This window comes from Danio rerio, chromosome 7 (genome assembly GCF_049306965.1).
Source record: "Danio rerio strain Tuebingen ecotype United States chromosome 7, GRCz12tu, whole genome shotgun sequence".
In the NCBI taxonomy this organism is placed as follows: domain Eukaryota; kingdom Metazoa; phylum Chordata; class Actinopteri; order Cypriniformes; family Danionidae; genus Danio; species Danio rerio.
Window position 1 is genome coordinate 38,414,548 of NC_133182.1, and position 18,393 is coordinate 38,432,940.

The 18,393-nt window shown below is 38.6% G+C and overlaps 1 protein-coding gene across 2 annotated transcripts; it reads left to right on the forward strand.

Moving 5' to 3' along the window:
• si:dkey-78a14.5 lies at positions 1 to 5,689 on the forward strand. 2 transcript variants are annotated; one of them, XM_021477926.2, is made up of 3 exons: positions 1 to 158; positions 2,411 to 2,562; positions 2,665 to 5,689. In XM_021477926.2, exon 3 carries the CDS (start codon positions 2,672 to 2,674, stop codon positions 3,536 to 3,538), a length of 867 nt encoding a protein of 288 aa, XP_021333601.1. In that variant the 5' UTR covers positions 1 to 158; positions 2,411 to 2,562; positions 2,665 to 2,671; the 3' UTR covers positions 3,539 to 5,689. The 2 variants fall into 2 exon arrangements, with proteins under 2 accessions (XP_021333601.1, XP_005169078.1); XM_005169021.5 differs by lacking the exon at positions 2,411 to 2,562.
• Positions 5,690 to 18,393: the final 12,704 nt, after the last annotated feature.

Consider the following 18,393-nt stretch of genomic DNA (forward strand, 5'->3'; position numbering starts at 1 on the left):
AATCGTTCTGGAATTTGAAGTCAGAGTAGACTGTATGCTTCGCTGCCTAACCTTAATGATTTTCTTAAAGTCTTGAGAAATACGTTTACTTCGTTATTTCGACTAAAACGTACACGAGTTTATTCTAAATCATCGTGCTGAGCCTGTTTCTTGAAGAGGTATGTATCTTCCAAATATGCTGCTTGGCTGACTGTAGTCTATTGCATAACTTGTATTTGCTAGATGATGTGGCGCTCTTTATTAATTTAAGGCTTCATGAAAAGGGAGAAATAACATGAATAATATTGAAATATACTTCTAATAGCTTTCTAAACAGTTTTACCACCACATTATTAAACAGTAGCAATGTGCACTTATAGAGCCGGTAGTTTGAGATTGAAGGATGTCTAATTTATCAGAGGCATTTGCACAGTATATGACAAAAATGGCTATTTAGGTTTGTGTGTGACGAAATGATTTGTGCTGAAGAAAATGTTGTTTTCTGTCAAGATTAAAATCTGACTGGATTTGCTGGAGAACATCATTAGAATATAGGATTGATAAATACTGGAAAATTAAAATTGTCATTGTAAATCTTAAACATTAGCTGAATTTTTGGTTTGTACTTTATTATTTACCTATATAGTTGCAGAAAAGGCTAGGTTATTTCAGTATAAATTTAAATCCGATATAGACAAACCCAACCTTTAAGTTCAATTTGACTGTCTGTTTTTGGCCAACATTTTGGTTGAAACAAACTATTATTGGTTAGTGAAGTGTTTCATTATTTGCATGATTTGCATTGTTTCACAATAATGTGAAAAGGTTTGTAATATACAGTACATTCCTTGTCCACTTAAGGTATATTCTCAATAAGTATAGCAAGGACATCTCAAAGTAGAAGTTTAGAAACTGCTAATAATACCAGTCATAACCATGGCATGTTGCATCAAAGTCTACTAATAAAAAAAACAAGCATCGGTTTCAATATCCTGTAATAATAATTATGGTTTTTACAAGTTCTGGAGTGAAACACTAGTCCAAAGTCTGGCTAATTGTTCAGAATTCAGATAGTAATCTGTGTGTTGAGTTTTACAAGGATTGTGAATTATTTTTTTTTTTTAATCATTACAATTTTTTTTTTTTTGTGGATCATTAATAATACTTAGTATAGTAATGTGATATGTTGTGATCCAGCTTTGTGGTTCAGTGATTCCTGTTATTCAGTTCTGGACATTTGAGAAATATTGCCAGAATTTGTTCTTTCCTTTTTTTTACCGATGCTAAAAAATGAATTCAAGCTTTTATTTTCTTTCGGCTTGATTACTGCAATGCTGTTTATATTGGTTTACCTAAGGGTTCTAGTTGAAGTTGAAGAAATGAAATTGAAGAAGCAAGAACATATTACAGCAGCATTAATAGACTTACACTGGTTATCAGTGCACTCAAGGATAGATTTTAAGATTCTTTTATTAGTTTATAAGGCACTCCATAACCTGACTCCTCCTTACATTTCTGACTGGTTATCAAGATACAATCCAAGCCGTTTGCTATGCTCTTCTAGCGCTGGACTTTTAGAATTTCACTCCGTAAATCTGATGTGATCTGATGGCATATCTTTTAGTCAATATGCTCTAGAAATTTGGAATTGTTCTCCCAAATGAAGTGATAGAATCCACCAACATTCATGTTTTAAAAGCGTGTTACGATGCACCTGTTAAAAGTTGCATATAACTATAATAGTATGTTATATAAATGTATGCATTTTCCGTTTATATGTATATTTTGTAGGTGTATGTATGCAAGTACAGTGAGTGCATGTACAGTATGCATAATTAAGGACTATTATATTGTGTGTGTGTGTGTGTGTGTGATGGTGTAGATATATTCATGAACGTGTATGTTCTTATGAGTTTATATTTGTTTATTTTGCTTTATTTGTCCATACATTTGCTTATTTGGTTTATGTTACAATTGCTTGTTTGTGAAGCATTTTGAATAGCATGTATGTAGGAAAAGTGGCATACAAAAAAATGTTTATTATTATTAATAAAAATGTCTCCCTTTATCATATAAGGCAAAGTATTTTCAAATGTATTTTTAATATTTATCAAAATTTGAATGTTATAAAACCATGCAACTACTACATTTGTTACAAAATGTAATCATTTTATTTACTAAAATATTTATTTAGGTTTTCTATATATTTATTCAGCTAAACATCTTTTATATCTCATCAGTTTGCTAAAATGTATTTTGTCAGCAACGTATACATTAAATACATACCTTATATACATACCTTATTACATACATGCCTATATAGTCCAGAACACACTGGGAATAGATACAAACAGACGGTTTATTGAACACTGGGGAATTGAGGTGCAGAGCGGGTAAGGGTTGAGTGTCTTATACTTCTCTTGTTTTAAAGTTGTTGAGAGATGAAGACAATCCAGGTTGTTGAGACGACACACAGAGGAACAGTGAAGAGCTGGAGGGAGTCTGGTGACTTTGTACTTGTGAAATGTAGACGTCCCTCCTCAGCTTCTCATTGATCCTCTGTGTTGCAAGCCAATTGGCATGGTAATAAACTTGTAATCAAGTTGTAGTGCTAAAATTCTTTATTTCCTTATGCAGTTATAAAAAAAAATATATTACTTTTTTTGTTTTTTGATTGTCTCACAGGTTTATAATGGATCTGAGAGAGTACTTGAACAGGATTGGGTTTACTGAACAGTTCATCAAACCTGACCTGGATAGTTTGTTCACCATCCACAATCTGCATGTTATGAGTGTCCCATTTGAGAACTTCAGTGTTCACAATGGGGAGAAGAACTCAATGGACCTGCATGTTATCTATAACAAAATAGTCAAGAGCAATCGAGGAGGCTGGTGTTGTGAAAACAACCTCTTGTTCTCATGGGCCCTGAAGGAGATGGGATACAAATCTACCATATTGGGTGGCAGGGTGTTCAACTCTCTGGAACAGGACTTCCTTCCTAGTGACTCTCATCTCATCAATCTGGTGGAGATTGATGGAAAGCAGTACATCGCTGACGTGAGTTTTGGTATGTCATATCAGATCTGGTATCCCTTAGAGTTGATCTCAGGTAAAGACCAGCCACAGCCTCCAGGAGTGTTTCGCCTCACAAACAACGGTGAGAAGTGGATTCTGCAGAAGACCGGAAGGAAGCAATTGATCATAGATGACGGTTTTGCAGATTCTGGCCTTGTTGACAAACGGCTCACCAAAACATTATACTCCCTCACATTAACACCACGTGATGCAGATCATTTCCTGGAGATGTCGGTTATGCTGCAGACTAATCCAGACTCTCTCTTCATGCTCAAGACCATTTGCTCCCTTCAGACGGCCACTGGCTACAGAGCTCTGCTCGGCTCGACATACAGTGAAGTCACTTTCAAAGAGGACTCAGACTCAGTGGAAATGAAGAAAATCCTAGATGATGAGATTGAGGATGTGCTGAAAGAAAAGTTTAACATGGTGTTGGTTAATAAGTTCACACCTAAAAACCAGAAAGCTGATTACCGCATGTAGTACTCAGCTACTCTCGACTCATCTACTCATAATTTAGAAGGCTACCCTGTGTAATTGTACCTGAAAGCTCTGTCAATTGTTTGATCTTTGCTTTTTTACAGAGAAGAGCTGCATTATTATGGCCCAATCATTGCTCTTGATATTTTAACAATGATCACTAATTAATACACGTGTATCTGTTGCCTCATTACAAACAAATGCAGCAAATTTCACAATATACACATTAGGCGTACATAACATAAGTGAGTAAACATCTGAGAATTGAAAGGGCTGATATGGTGGGGTTAACACTTAGTCTAACTTGTATATCTACACGCTGACTGCGCTTCTGTCCTCTCTCACACTGATTGTAATGATGCCTTTTATGGGTAGAGAGGTTCAGCTTCAGCAGTAAAAAAAAATTACTCGTAGCTTCTTATCGGTCTCTGGTGACAGTTGGTCTTTGCATGTTCTGCTGATTTCTAAAGGGCTTTGGTGAGCATAGATGTGTTTCTTCTCAATTTCCTTATGGATTTGCAGTAAATCCATCTCACAGGTATGGCGTATAAGTGAGGCATATGTAAGATCATGTTGCAAGGATATGTATATTGAATGTTCTTGCAAACATGTCACCCATTAAACATGTTCCAGTTCCTGCCAATGAAGTGGACTGATATTCCACAGGCCACATTCAATCTAATTGACTTTGCATAGGAGATGTTGCACTGCATGAGGTGAATGGTAAACACAAAATTGCCTTTATTTTGGCCATCCTAAGGCACACATGTGCAATAATCATGCTGTCAAATCAGTATATTAATTGGCCAGTTCTGTGAGGAGGATGGATAATTATGGCAAAGATCAAGTGTTCACTAACACTGATTTAAACAAATGTGTGACCTATATTTGAGAGCAATAGACCTATTGTGTAGAAAGTTTTAGATCTTTGCTTATGAAAAATCAACTTACGAAAGTTCAGCTCATGAAAAATGAAAGCAAAAACAAAAAGAATGTGACTTGTGGCCAAATATGGTGACCCATACTTGGAATTTGTGATCTGCATTTAACCCATCCAAGTGCACAAACATTGTGAACCTGTGAGTACTCACCTGTTGAGTAGTTTGGGGTTCGGTGCTTTGCTAAAGGAACTCACCTCAGACTTTTTGTGCACTTTTTTTTTTTTTTTTTTAAACGGTCGTCTGTTGTATGTTTGCTGTACGTTCGAGCCACCAACAGTTTGTTTTTATTGGTGCTAGTTATTTGGTGTCAGTTTGGTTTGTCCCAGCCTTAAAAGCGTTGCATTTTATATTACTGTTGATCGTAGTATGCTTAATACAGGTTTAGATAAACTTAAAAATATTATAAATCTTGTAATCTTGCTAGGATCCTGAGAGTTGGTTAAAAAATGACACATGTTTTCATAGGATGTTGATTTTTGTAATATTTAAAATTCATAGTGTCAAGTTTTGATGGGTTATAAACTAAATAGTTTAAAAATATCCCTCCTTTTGGTGCCCATAGGAACTGACGTGCACCAAGAATTTGCCTACTTTCCCTATGCCTATAGGGCTGGCTCTTGGGGTGATCATATTAATGATGCTATGTGGAACTTTACAGTATGTGTTTTAGTCTGATTGATCTGTTTTCACAAGAAATTATTACCACGAGGCAAGGGAAGTAAGGGAAGAATAAAACTGGTATCAAGGTTTACCCCAGTTTGAAAAGTCAAGCTTTTAAAACCACTAAAATGTTCAGTTATACCATTCCCATGGTATATGTAAGGTTATTTTTGGTTGTGTTTTTTTTTTTTTTTTTTTGCATGTTTTTTCCGACTATTTTATTTAGTTATTTTTAGGGCAACAGTATCTCCAGCAGAAAAGGACCCTTCACATCAAAAGCTACTGGTCAGGCTGTGATTCAGCGAATATTTGAATTACAAATATAAACCAACATCCTTATATCAACACCCTTATTGCTTATGAACCACCATCCAAGCATGCTTTGAGTCCAAAGATATCTAAAGATGCTTTTTCATGTTGTAAAGATATTTGTGTTTGTGAAACAAACAAAGATATCAGAAGTTAATGGTTTATTTTAGTTATTTAGCCTGAAATGTTTACTGTACCAAAATATTTTAAATGTTTTTTTTTAAATAAAGTATATTGTGTTCAACAGAGAAAAAAGGTGTTAATTTTTACCCAGACATTTAAAAAAAGAACATTTCATGTCTCATAATCACAATACTGTGAAACAGTATAACCTAATGTCTTTTTCCAAGGTTTTCATATCGTCAGAATCTTATAGTGGCCCATGCCTGGTTTACCTGGGTACCTAAAATTTCTGTAAACTGAGACCCTTTATAAATTTTTACATTTCAAGAGTTCACACTTAGCTGATGATTTATAAAAGCTTGTTTGGCATGCTGTCCCGGGTGAGAGCCCCGAGCTCAAGGGCTCCTTGAGCCCGGGGCTTCCTCCCGTTGGCAGAGCAAGAGGGGAGACTGAGCTTGGTGGATCTCAGAACTCCCCTGCTGCGGTAGCTAAGGGAACACAAGGGATTAGACAAAGCTTGATTGTTATGCATGTTGAATGTCTTTGAATGGTGGGAGGAAACCGGAGAACCCGGGGAAAACCCACACAGACACGGGGAGAACATACAAACTCCTCACAGAAACACCCACCGGTCCTGTGGAACCAGGGCTGGCAGTGTTCTTGCTGTGGGGCTCACAGTGCTAACCACTGGGCCGCCGTGCCGCCCAATCACAGGTAAAGGAGGAGAATAGGGGAGGAGGGAGGTTTCTTCCAAACTAAGATAAAGTGAACTGAAAACTGTGGCTATTTATAGTAGCTTAGGGCTCATATGATTGGAAGATAGTGATTAGCAAATGCGAGACCGGCCGTGATAAATCATAAGCACGTGATCCTCTCGAAATTAGTTTATGAATAAACTTCACTTAACTTCAATAACCGCCATTGACAGTTTAAGCTTTTGTCCATTTTAATAGCATTTTAGCCACAAGCCCCTGTTGTTTCTTTTTCTGTTGAACGTAAAAAAAAAAAAACTATATATATGTTTTTTTTATTCATTTATTTTTTCAAACAAGCACAGGATTTCAAGCAAAAATAATGGGAGCATTTGCTAAACATTTAAAAATAAGCTTTTTAATATGAAAAAAAAATCTATTACAAAGTCATACTCCAAAATACATTTGTGTCCATAAACAATATCTAAATTCCCCAGTCTTTACTATAATGCTGTTATTTACCAAACCCTGCTGTTAAAATTTTTTGGATTGAATTACTTGAACATTTATTTATTCATTTTCTTGTTGGCTTAGTCCCTTTATTAATCCAGGGCCGCCACAGTGGAATGAACTGCCAACTTATCCAGTAAGTTTTTAAGCAGCGGATGCCCTTCCAGCTGCAACCCATGTCTGGGAAATATCCACACACACTTATTTACACTCATACACTACGGACAATTTAGCCTACCCAACTCACCTGTACCGTATGTCTTTGGACTGTGGGGGAAACAGGAGCACCGGAGGAAACCCACTCGAACGCAGGAGAATTTGCAAACTTCACACAGAAACGCCAACCGACCCAGCCAAGACTCGAACCAGCGACCTTCTTGCTATGAGGCGGCAGTACTACCTACTGCGCCACTGTGTCGCCATTGCTTGTTTGTTAGAGCTAATTTTCATAAATCCAGTGCTTGCTTGTAAAACAAGTGAAAATAAGAAGAAAGCATAAACGTGTGAGCACCAGCACTATAAATAATAATAATACGATCTGATAAATCCACACCTGGGGTAAAATATCTCTGTGGGAGGAGGCTCTTATTTCTTGCTTATTCGTCTATATAATCCTGCCTCATCAGCGCTATCTACACCATCCTATCTCTGTTAAAGAGAAAAAACGTTAAAACTCCCCTCTTATAGGAACTTATCTCACTTTAAACCTGCCTAAAGTCCCGTTACAGCTACTGCTACTGTCAAAGCGAAAAACAGCAAAAATGGAAGTATGCAAACCTGTTTTCTGCTCCTGATGGGTTCTACGTCATGGTGAACCATTTGTGCTTTAAAGTCTCCTCTAAGCAGGTCCTGTTTCTGGGTGGAAAGCATAAACTACTCATGTTTGTGAATTGCCTGGAAGAGTCTTTTATTTTTACTAATTTCTTATCCATGGCTGATTCAGAATCTCCTCCACTGTAACTCATATTCAGCATTTACTGGGGACCAGCAGGCAGCCATAAATGCCATAATATTTTAAAAGAGAAAGTTAGTTAATTGTGGACACAAAACTGACGTGTATAAAAACATAACACACACTTGATTAATTCATTTTGAATGACGTATACTAATTAAAGCAACACGGCATCCAAATAATCCCAAAAAGCCTGTGATGTTTCACATAGATACAACCATTGAGTTTCTTTTGTGTGACAATATTAAAACACATAATAAATTCTGCGCATAGTAGTAAGTCTTTTAGGGAAAGTGCACTGAGTTGTAGTTCCATCTGCGGTTGCAAATCTTGCCGCTTTTTATAGCGTCCTTAACTACGGTTTTCAATGTTGCAATTAAACACATAACTTGAACTTTTTAACATTAGGCTCCTTCTGCGTTCTCGACGGCAGTTACGACGGGTGTAGATAGTTATAATGGTTTGTTTAGTGCAACATGTTTGCGCTTAGGAGCATTCATGTTTCTCCCAACGCATGCGCACTGACTGACACACACACACACACACAGAGGACTTAACTCTCCTGTTGTCACCTCTAAAATAAAGCAAATCAGTTTAATTTCTTTCCTCAAATCTTTTTAGCATGAAAAAATTGGCCTGTGAATGTTTGGGTTTTCGCTCATCAATATGCAGTATTTCAGCAGTGTTCAACACTCAACTCTCACTACAGTAAAGGGGATTTTATCATGATAAAAGAACCTGCAGGAGTGTAGAGGGTTAATTAATATAGTATTCATAAAAGATAAAGCAGCAGATTGTGTGTGTGTCAGTCATTTTTGTGGTGTAAAGATGCTTTAATAAATAAAAACCTAATAATAAACCTAAATGACACCCGTTGTGCCCTAAATGTGTTCAGCCTTAATAAAAAAATAAAAGTTTTTTCTTAATGTTGGCCTCATTTTTTTCTGCTTTTAAAATGGGTCCTGGGTCATTTCTGACCCATAAGTGAACAGGAGGGTTGAACAGTGTTAGTTAGTCAGGTATGCTGGAACAATGTCTTGCTATTTCCTTCATGAGGTAATACAGCTGATTCGCCGTAATTTTAACCGCTTTCTTTAGAGATATCCTTGTTCCTGGCCGCTGGTGTTTTTGTCGTTTTGTCAGGAAGAGATGTGTAGTATTGAGCTAACTATTCAGCTAAAACCCCTTTAGACTGATTATTAGACTAATGAAATTTTACTGCTGCCTCCTGAAATAATCAGACTGATCCCCTGTCCAAAATCAATTAGTTTAATCTGCAGAGGCGAGCCGATGACCAGAACGTTACTTTCATGAATATCATAATGACAAATTTCCCGCCTCATGCATTCCTGAGCTGCTTTCACAATCTGCAGAATCAGAGTGTGCACGCATCTGTCTGGAAATCTTCCAGGGTTTTGCATGGGCCCGGATGCTTTATCAGCAACATTATCTTCTTCTTCCAAAAGCATTTTCCCAGAATATGTGTCAAAATAGTATTTGTCAATAAAAATTACTCCATTTGCTGAAACAGAAGAAGTGGAGGCCAAATAGAGCCTCAAAATGACACCAGAGTGGACGAAAATGACCCAACACCAACACAAGGGTTAAAACACATCAAACAAACAATACAAATACATAAAAATGTACCAGAACCTGAAGATATCCCTATTCTATGCATAGATGACGGACCGCTTCGTCCTGAATGACCTGAAAATCAGACATACTTTGTTCCATGTTATTATCAGTAAATAACTTTCTCTAAGGTGTATGAATTGGTTTACTGCAATTAATTCTCTGATTTTAAATCTGTTTGCCTTGTCTGAGTCTCCGAGTGCTGAGTTTCTCAAAATCTGTCTAGTCAGGCATTTGATTAATTGTGACACTCGTGGCACATACGCGTAGTCAGACGTCAACAGCAGAACGCATTTTTATGGTTCTACAGTATCTGCAGATGCACAAACTCAACTTCATTAATCTGAAGGAACAGTAATTGAAGGTTTGTGAAAGTTACTCCCAGCCGATAAACACAGAGGAAAATGATTCCAGACGATTTCTGCAAGACCTTTTGAGTTTCTAGCTGAAATGGAGTTTTTGGACCTTGATGGGTAAGTCCAGATACTAAAAATACAGGTGTTTTGTATTTGATGGTTTTATTTTTTAGATTTTTAATACTAAAACTACATTTTTACACTCTAAAATAAGTTGTGTACTTATTTTGAATTAATACTTACAATCATGCAATAATGTACTGCTAAAAGCCCGTTTGATGGATTGTTTTAGACATAAAAACAGCTCTTAACCACCAGGCTGAATCCAGCTTCTTATTAGCAGCTTCTTATTGACGCTATCCTGTCCACCTTAAAAAACGGAATATGGCGTTCCTAACTTGATAACCTGGCGGTACACAAAGGTGTTTTCAGAGCATACTGAATTTAAATGCAGATTCAGGGTTTTAGTGAACTACATCAGTCCATTTAATACAATAAAACACCAGAGTAAAATGCAGGTAACATATTAAGTCTTACTTAAGTCAAAGTCAAACTCTTTCTAATGAATATAATCCCAGCCACCATTTCAATGGTGATTTGAAGTCAGGTCTATGGTTGGATCAACTTGATATGGTGACGTTGTTTCACTGTCGGACTGTCGCTATTACCTCAGTCATAGGTGATTTAAGGTCAATTTGTAGACGTTGAATGAAGGTTGAATTACTATTCAATTTTGCTTATTGGATCAACACTAATACCACGATGTTGTTTAAACACAAGTTAAATCAAAGTACATAAATATAACCAACTATTTTTACTAATAACAATACATACTGCAAATACACAATTTAGCCAGTGTATCAATTTATTGAAAACTACTTCAATTCAAAATGAGCAGCAACATTTAGAGCATACAATCCATCATTAAAACCATCTACACACGCAGTACACTCAAATACACAAAAGACACACTTACACAACTGGCGACTTTTTAATAAGGTTTTATGAGTTGAAGTTAGTTAAACTCAAATAGTCTTTATTCTTGTTTGAATACTAGTGGAGCAAAAAAGAAATTACTCACATTAACTCCTATTAAGGAGACGGACAGATGTATTACTTGCCAATTTTCTGTAATGTACTTGTTTAAAACATCTTCATCAGTTAAACTTTAAGCAGTTTATTACATCGTTAAGTCTCAAAAAACAGGCGAGTATCCTATAAAATCACCAACGAGGTTTGCCACTCCAATTCATTGTGAATGAATGACTTCACTTATGTGAAAACTCCTCCAATAATCTATAAATTTGACATTGCATCTACACTTTGCAGGTCTGCATGCTCAATGTTTAGTTATGTCCTTTTGTTTTATTTGCATAATGTATGTCTTGTTTTTGGCATTGCTGCAGCAAAGCTGAGCGCCTGTGACAGTGGAGCAACAAGAAATTGTTATAGAATATATGCTTCAATTCGCTCACAAACACAACAGTTACACCTAGACATCTTCAGTCCTATGTGATTATTATTATAGCCTAAAACTTTAATCATATTACAACAGTAATAGCAATTTGTTATTCCATTATTACTACTATCATTAAAATTGCATGTTTATGCCGTTATTGCCACGAGTCCTACCATGATGGCTGATAATTGTGAATTGAGGACTATTTGTCACAGATTTAGCAATTACATTGTGGTCATAAAAATTCAAAAGTGTTAGTTCACCCAGAAATTCTAATTAATTTTTAACTCAATCCATATGTGTCCCTTAAGATTGTCATATAGCATATCATCGAAACATAATATCACAATAATAATATAATATCAGCATAACATAGTCCACTTTGTAATAATAAGGATGGGTGAATGAGTGGCTTAAGTAGGGTTTCTAATCAGTCTCTGAAAGTCCTCAGGTGTGCGAATGTAATCAAGCTAGATGAGTGAGCAGGCGTGAGTTCAGGGAGAGTATGCATATGTAGTCCAGAAGAGGGCGGAAGTGTAGTCCTAGTGTTTGTGTGAGAACCAGCGACCTCTGGAGAGCGATCGCTGTTTATGTGGCAGCAAGAATCACAATAACCAAGGGCTAGAATCAACAATAACTGAGCAAAGAAACAGAAAATGAGTCAACGTAAATACATCTAACATAACGGGACACAGGTGGAAACAATCACATGGATCCCGACACCAAACTTACCAATATACGCTCAAATTATTCTTTACGAGCACTTGTTGGTCAGGTACGAAAATACACAGCGAGGTGCAGGAATTAATATCTGAACAGCAAGAGAAACGCAGGTTAAATGCTGTTAAACCCTATTACCCAGCCAGTTAAAAGCCATCACATACCTGCAATGGTTGACAGTCATCCAGCCACGACAGCCCAGAAAAATGCCACAGCCAGACAATGTACTATAACAATGCCAAAAGCAAAACTTAACGTTGGCCCATTCAAACAAATGAGAAGTCATTATCAGAAGGAGCACAAAGCCTCTCCCTGTAGCCGCGAAGATGGATACCCAAACAAAGTGCAGAGTCGGACGTGACGCATCCCAAGGAACAACCAATCAGGCTTTAAAAAGGCGGTGCTACATGCCGATTGGATGAGGTCAATGTCAATCAGCTGCGCGGCACAATCACATTTTGGTTGATGCCAATATCAATTAGCTGCACCACACCATCACATGTGCATAAGCCGCTCGCATTAAGCGGGACCAAGACTTACGGTTGTTTGCGGTCATGCATCTTAACTCTGACTGCAGGTAGGGCAAGCTTTGACGAAAGTTGCAACATCTGTTTTGACGGTGAGCCACCAAAACCATCTCAGGAGGAATTTGAGAGTGTGAGAAGACCCAGGGTGACAGGTAAGTTGAGAGAAATGCCCCCATAGAAGGATCTTAGGGTGGACAGCTTTAGGGACAAATAAACAATAGTTTGGTCCTCCGCCAGGATCAGGATCTTGGTTTTGGGCTTTCCTTACCATGCTCTTTATGTCCCACATGAAAAGAGCGATTGTCTTAGCACTGAGAATGATAGTGGTAATGTCATCATCTTGAGAAGATTTTCTATAAACTCTGGAGAGAACGTCTGATTTCAGGTTCTTGGAGCCTGGTCGGTAAGTTAGGGTAAAATGGGAACGGTTAAAAAACAGAGACCAATGTGCTTGGCGGGGATTGAGCCGCTTTGCTTGTTGGATATACTCAAGATTCTTGTGATCATAGAGCACCTGGAAGAAATGTTTGGCACCCTCTAGCCAGTGTCTACATTCCTCAAGGGCTAGCTTAACAGCTAGTAATTCTCTGTCACCTATATGGTAGTTCCCCTTGGTAGGAGTGAGGCGATGGGAGAGGAATGCACATCGATGTAACTTGTTCTCATCTCCTCTTTGGGACAATACTGCTCCAATTCCTACATCAGAGACATCAACTATCACCGTGAAAGGTCTGTCTGGGTTGGGAAGAAGGATAGGTGCAGAGGTAAAGTAACTCTTGAGGCTATTGAAGGCAATTCAGCCAATTTCCACCATACATATACACACGATACACTTAATTCATATACTCCATACACGTACACATGATTCACTCCCATACCTGTACATATACACACAATTCATTCCATGCATAAACACACGATACACTCCCATACATATACACATGAAATAGACAATACACCCTATACATATACTGTCAGAGACTTGGTTTGAACCCAGGTCTCCTTTGTCAGAATCTGAATGCTTAACCAATGAGCTACAGGAGGATAATCATTCCAACAGCAAGACACTACCTGGACTGCGAGAGATTGATTTACAGTACAAGAAAAAAATATCCACATTTGGAACCAGAGATAACAAAGACAACAGCAGGAGAAAGACTTCCAAAAAAACAAGGGGAAAAGCAAATAAAGCATAAAACTCTGGATAGACTAGACTTTAGAAAAGCAAGACTCATGATAACCAAGGGCTAGAATCAACAATAACTGACCAACGAAACAGGGAAATTGAGTTAACGTAAATACACCCAACATAACAGTACACAGGTGGAAACATTACAATTTATCCTGACAGGACCACCACCACCCCCACCCCCACCCCTCTAGGAATGGCTCCTGATGTTCTTATTGATGGACTTGAGCAAGTGAAAGTCTCTATTAAGATTGGGATCCAAAATATCTTTGGCAGGAACCCAGAAGCGCTCCTCAGGACCATAGCCTTCTCAGTCCACGAGATACTGCCGGGATAAACATCCTCAACAGACATCCAGTATTCGGCAGAATTTGTAGGATGCTTGGCCCCCAAAATAGTGAGGAGGAGGTTTATCTGCCACAAAAAAGGGATAAGACAAAACAGGTTTTAACAGAGGAACATGGAAAGTGGGGATTATTTTTAACGATTTGGGTAATTGTAAACAGTAAGTAATAAGTTTGCCTTTTCTGGCAAACACACATAATATCCTCCATACAAATACACACAATACATTTCATACATACACAGAATACACTCCAAACATATACACACAGTTACACATACAGGATTCACTCCATACATATACACACAAATTATATACATAATACTGTCAGAGACATTGTACATAATACACTCCATGTACATATACACACACGATACACTTGATACAAATACACACATATACATACACAGAATACACTCCAAACATAAAACCACAATACACTTCATACATATACATACACAGGATACACTTACACACAATTCATACACACACATGATACACTCCATACATATACACACAGTTACACTTCAACATATACATACGGAGGAAACACATACACAGAATTTATATACAGACATGTACCATACAATAACTGTAAGAGACAGGGATTGAACCCATATCTCTGGTGTCAGAGTCTGAATGCTTAACCACTGGAGGATGGCCACAGGAGGATACCCTTTATGCAAATGCACGGCATGACACAACACCCTCTGTACATATACATACAGAGGTTACACTCCATACACATACATACAGAGGATACACTCCATACATATACACACAAAATACACCTTCATACATATACAGGATACCCTCCGTACATATACACACACACAACACACTCTATACATATACACATAGGACACACTCCATACATACACACAATACCCTCCATACATGTGCACACAAGATACACTCCATACATATATACACAGGATACACTTTACACATATATATGAGTAGCGGAGTGACATGTGCTCTATTAGGTTCATTAAATACCACTCGTGCTGCTGCGTTCTGAAGCATCTGAAGAGGTGTGATAGTTAGCTAGGAGCCCGGCTAGTAGAGAGTTGCAATAGTCCAGTCTGGAGAATATAAGAGCTTGAACAAGGAGTTGAGCTGAATGTTCAGATAGGAACGATTGGATCTTTCTGATGTTGTAGAGTGCGTCATCAATCGTTACTCCAAGGCTTTCAGCATTTTGGATGCAGTAATGGTTGCCCCATCCATCTGGATTGAAAGGTTATGATGTAGAGTCAGGTTGGCAGAAACTTCAAGCATTTCTGTTTTTGTGAGGTTAAGTTGAAGATGAAGATCTTTTATCCACTGTGAAATGTCTGACAGTCAGGCTGAGATGCGAGCCGGAACCGAGGGATCCTCAGGGTGAAAAGAGAGGTATAGCTGGGTATCATCAGCATAGCAGTGGTAGGAAAATCCATGTTTCTGGATGACTGATCCTAAAGATGTTGTGTAGATGGAGAAGAGAAGTGGCCCAAGAACAGAGCCCTGTGGTACCTCAGTGTTTAGATGCTGTAGGTTGGACACCTCTCCACTCCAAGACACCCTGAATGACCTGTTAGAGAGGTAAGATCTGAAGCACTGAATAACCGAGACTACAACGCCTAGTGACTCAAGTGTAGATGGCAGGATCTGGTGGTTTGCAGTGTCAAAAGCAGCTGACAAGTCCAGCAAGATGAGGATTGATGATTTTGAGTCTGCTTTAGCGAGTCTGAGATCCTCCATGACCGAGAGGAGGGCAGTCTCAGTTGAGTGGCCTTTCTTAAAGCCAGATTGTTTGTCGTCAATGAGGTTGTTTTGAGTAGGAAATTCCAGGACTTGATTGAACACGACTTTCTCCAGAATCTTGGCCATGAATGGAAGCAGAGATACTGGTCTGTAGTTTTCAAGTAGCATTTGATCCAGGTTGGGTTTCTTTAGCAGTGGGGTTACCCTAGCCTGCTTAAATAAAGTGGGGAATAAACCAGAGTCAAGAGATGTGTTGATTATGTGAGTCAGTGTTGGTATGACTGCAGGAGAAATGGCTTGCAAAAGAGGAGTGGGGATCAAGCAAACAGGTGGTTGCATGGCTAGATAGCACGAGTTTGGTCACCTCAGACTGAGAAAAAGAGGTGAGTGTGTGTGGTGTTGATGGTGTATCTTGCCTGTTTGTTGTAGGTGCAGTAAATTGAGCACTGATTTTTGCAGTTTTGGTGCAAAAGAATGTAGCAAAGTCATCAGTAGTAAGTGTGGAGGATGCGGGTGGAGGAGGAGGATAGAGGAAGGAGGAAAATGTTTTAAAAAGTAAGCGAGGATTGGTGGCATTGTTGATTTTTTTGATGGAAGAATGTCTGTTTTGTTGAAGTAACATCAGCTGAGAAAGAGGACAGAAGAGTTTGGTATGTCATGAGGTGTTCAGAATTTTTAGGTTTTCACCAAATTCTCTCTGCAGCCCAAAGTTTTGAGCAATGCTCAGAAAGAACATCAGAGAGCCAGGGTGCAGGAGGACTGGCACGGGCTGGCCTGGATGTAAGAGGACATAGTCTGTCTAGACATGATGCTAGTGTGGAGAAAAGTGTATCAGTGGCACTGTTCGTATCAAGTGCAGAGTTTGCAAGATGGAGGAAGAGAGTCTGAAACAATGGTGGATATTTTATTGGGTGAGAGAGATCGTAGGTTTCTGTGAAAGGCAACTAGTGTTGGAGTGTGTGGCGGCTCAGGAGTAATGTGGATGTTGAGAGACAGAAGGAAATGATCCGATGTGTGTAGTGGAGTTACTAGTGTTTGGTCAGCGAAGCAATGTCAACCGTAAATAAGGTCCAGCTGATTACCTGATTTGTGAGTAGCAGAAGTGGGTGTTTTTTTAAGGTCAAAAGAGGCAAGCAGAGTCAGGAAGTCATTAGCTTGTGGTCTTTCAATGTGGATGTTGAAGTCACCTAGCACCAACAAGGGAGTGTCATAATCAGAAAAGATGAGATAAGAACATCCAGTTAATCTAAGAAGTTACCTAATGTACCGGGTGGGCGATAGATGACAGCCACATTTATGTAGAAGAGGTGGATAATGGTGACTGCATGGAATTCAAAGGAGCTGATCTTTGTCAGGGATTGTCTCTGAGTAAATTTCCATTCTTTGGAAATCAGTAGTCCAGTCCCACCCCCTCTCCCAGTCTGACGAGGAGTGTGGGAAAAAGAGAAATTAGCAGAAAGAGCTGCATGTGTAGCAGTGTCCTCCAGTCTCAACCAGGTCTCAGTTAGAGCCACGAGATTATAGTCAGAATGTGTAGCTATGGAGGTAATACAATCTGTCTTGTTAACAGCATATTGACAATTCCAGAGGCCCACGGAGAGAGAGAATTGTAAAATAGCAGATACTTGTATTGAACGAAGGTTGTGAGGATTGCGGCTAAAGCGTACCTGCCGTGCTTTTCGAGTGTTAGTAACAACAGGAATTAGTAAACACATAATAAAAGTGCAAATGAAAACAATAATAAGTGCAAAGATAAAGTAAAATAAAAAAGTAAAGTACTCAGGTGCTTTGTCTGTGTCTTTGCTCGGTGGAGTCGCGCAGGTAGAGTCAATGGCGAAGGTAGAGTCGATGGCAAAGGTAGAGTCGATGGCGAAGGTAGAGTCGCTGGCAAAGATAGAGTCGATGGCAAAGGTAGAGTCCATGGTCTTTACACTTGTCGGTCTTCACACGAGGCTGCCGCGGTGAGACTAGCTGCTTATATACACCCCAGAGCATTAGCTGATTAAATTCAGCTGGACGCGCCTCGAGAGTAAAAACACCTGAAACTGGGGGGCGCGAAACCGTCTGCGATCGACACGCAAGCTCTTACAGTAACCACGGAAACCATGAGTAAACTTTCTAGATGCACACACAGACACTGAAAGCAAGTTTAAGTGTCCTAGAACCACACACAAACACTGAAAACAAGTCTAAAGTGCGCAAAACCGTCACAAACAGCTGAAAACAGCTAGAACCATCCACAAGCAGCTGAAAACAAGTCAAAATGTCCTTTGGGGGGGGGGGGGCACGAAACAGTCACAAACAGCTGAAAAAAGCTAGAATACAGCTAGAACCATACACAGACACTGGAAACAAATATAAATGTACTTACACACAGCTGGTCTTATTGCTAAAATGCTTCTCCTCATATATACAATTCAAATACACATATGTACCATACATATACTGTCAGAGACAGGGATTGAGCCACAGGAGGATACCCTCTGCACAAACGATACACATTGTACATAATACACTCCATACATATACACACAATACACTTCATAAATATACACACACAGAATACACTCCAAACATATAACCACAATACACTTCATACATATAAATACATAGGATACTCTCCATACATTTACACACAATTGATATACACATATACACTTCATACATATACAGGATTCAGTCCATACATATATGTACCA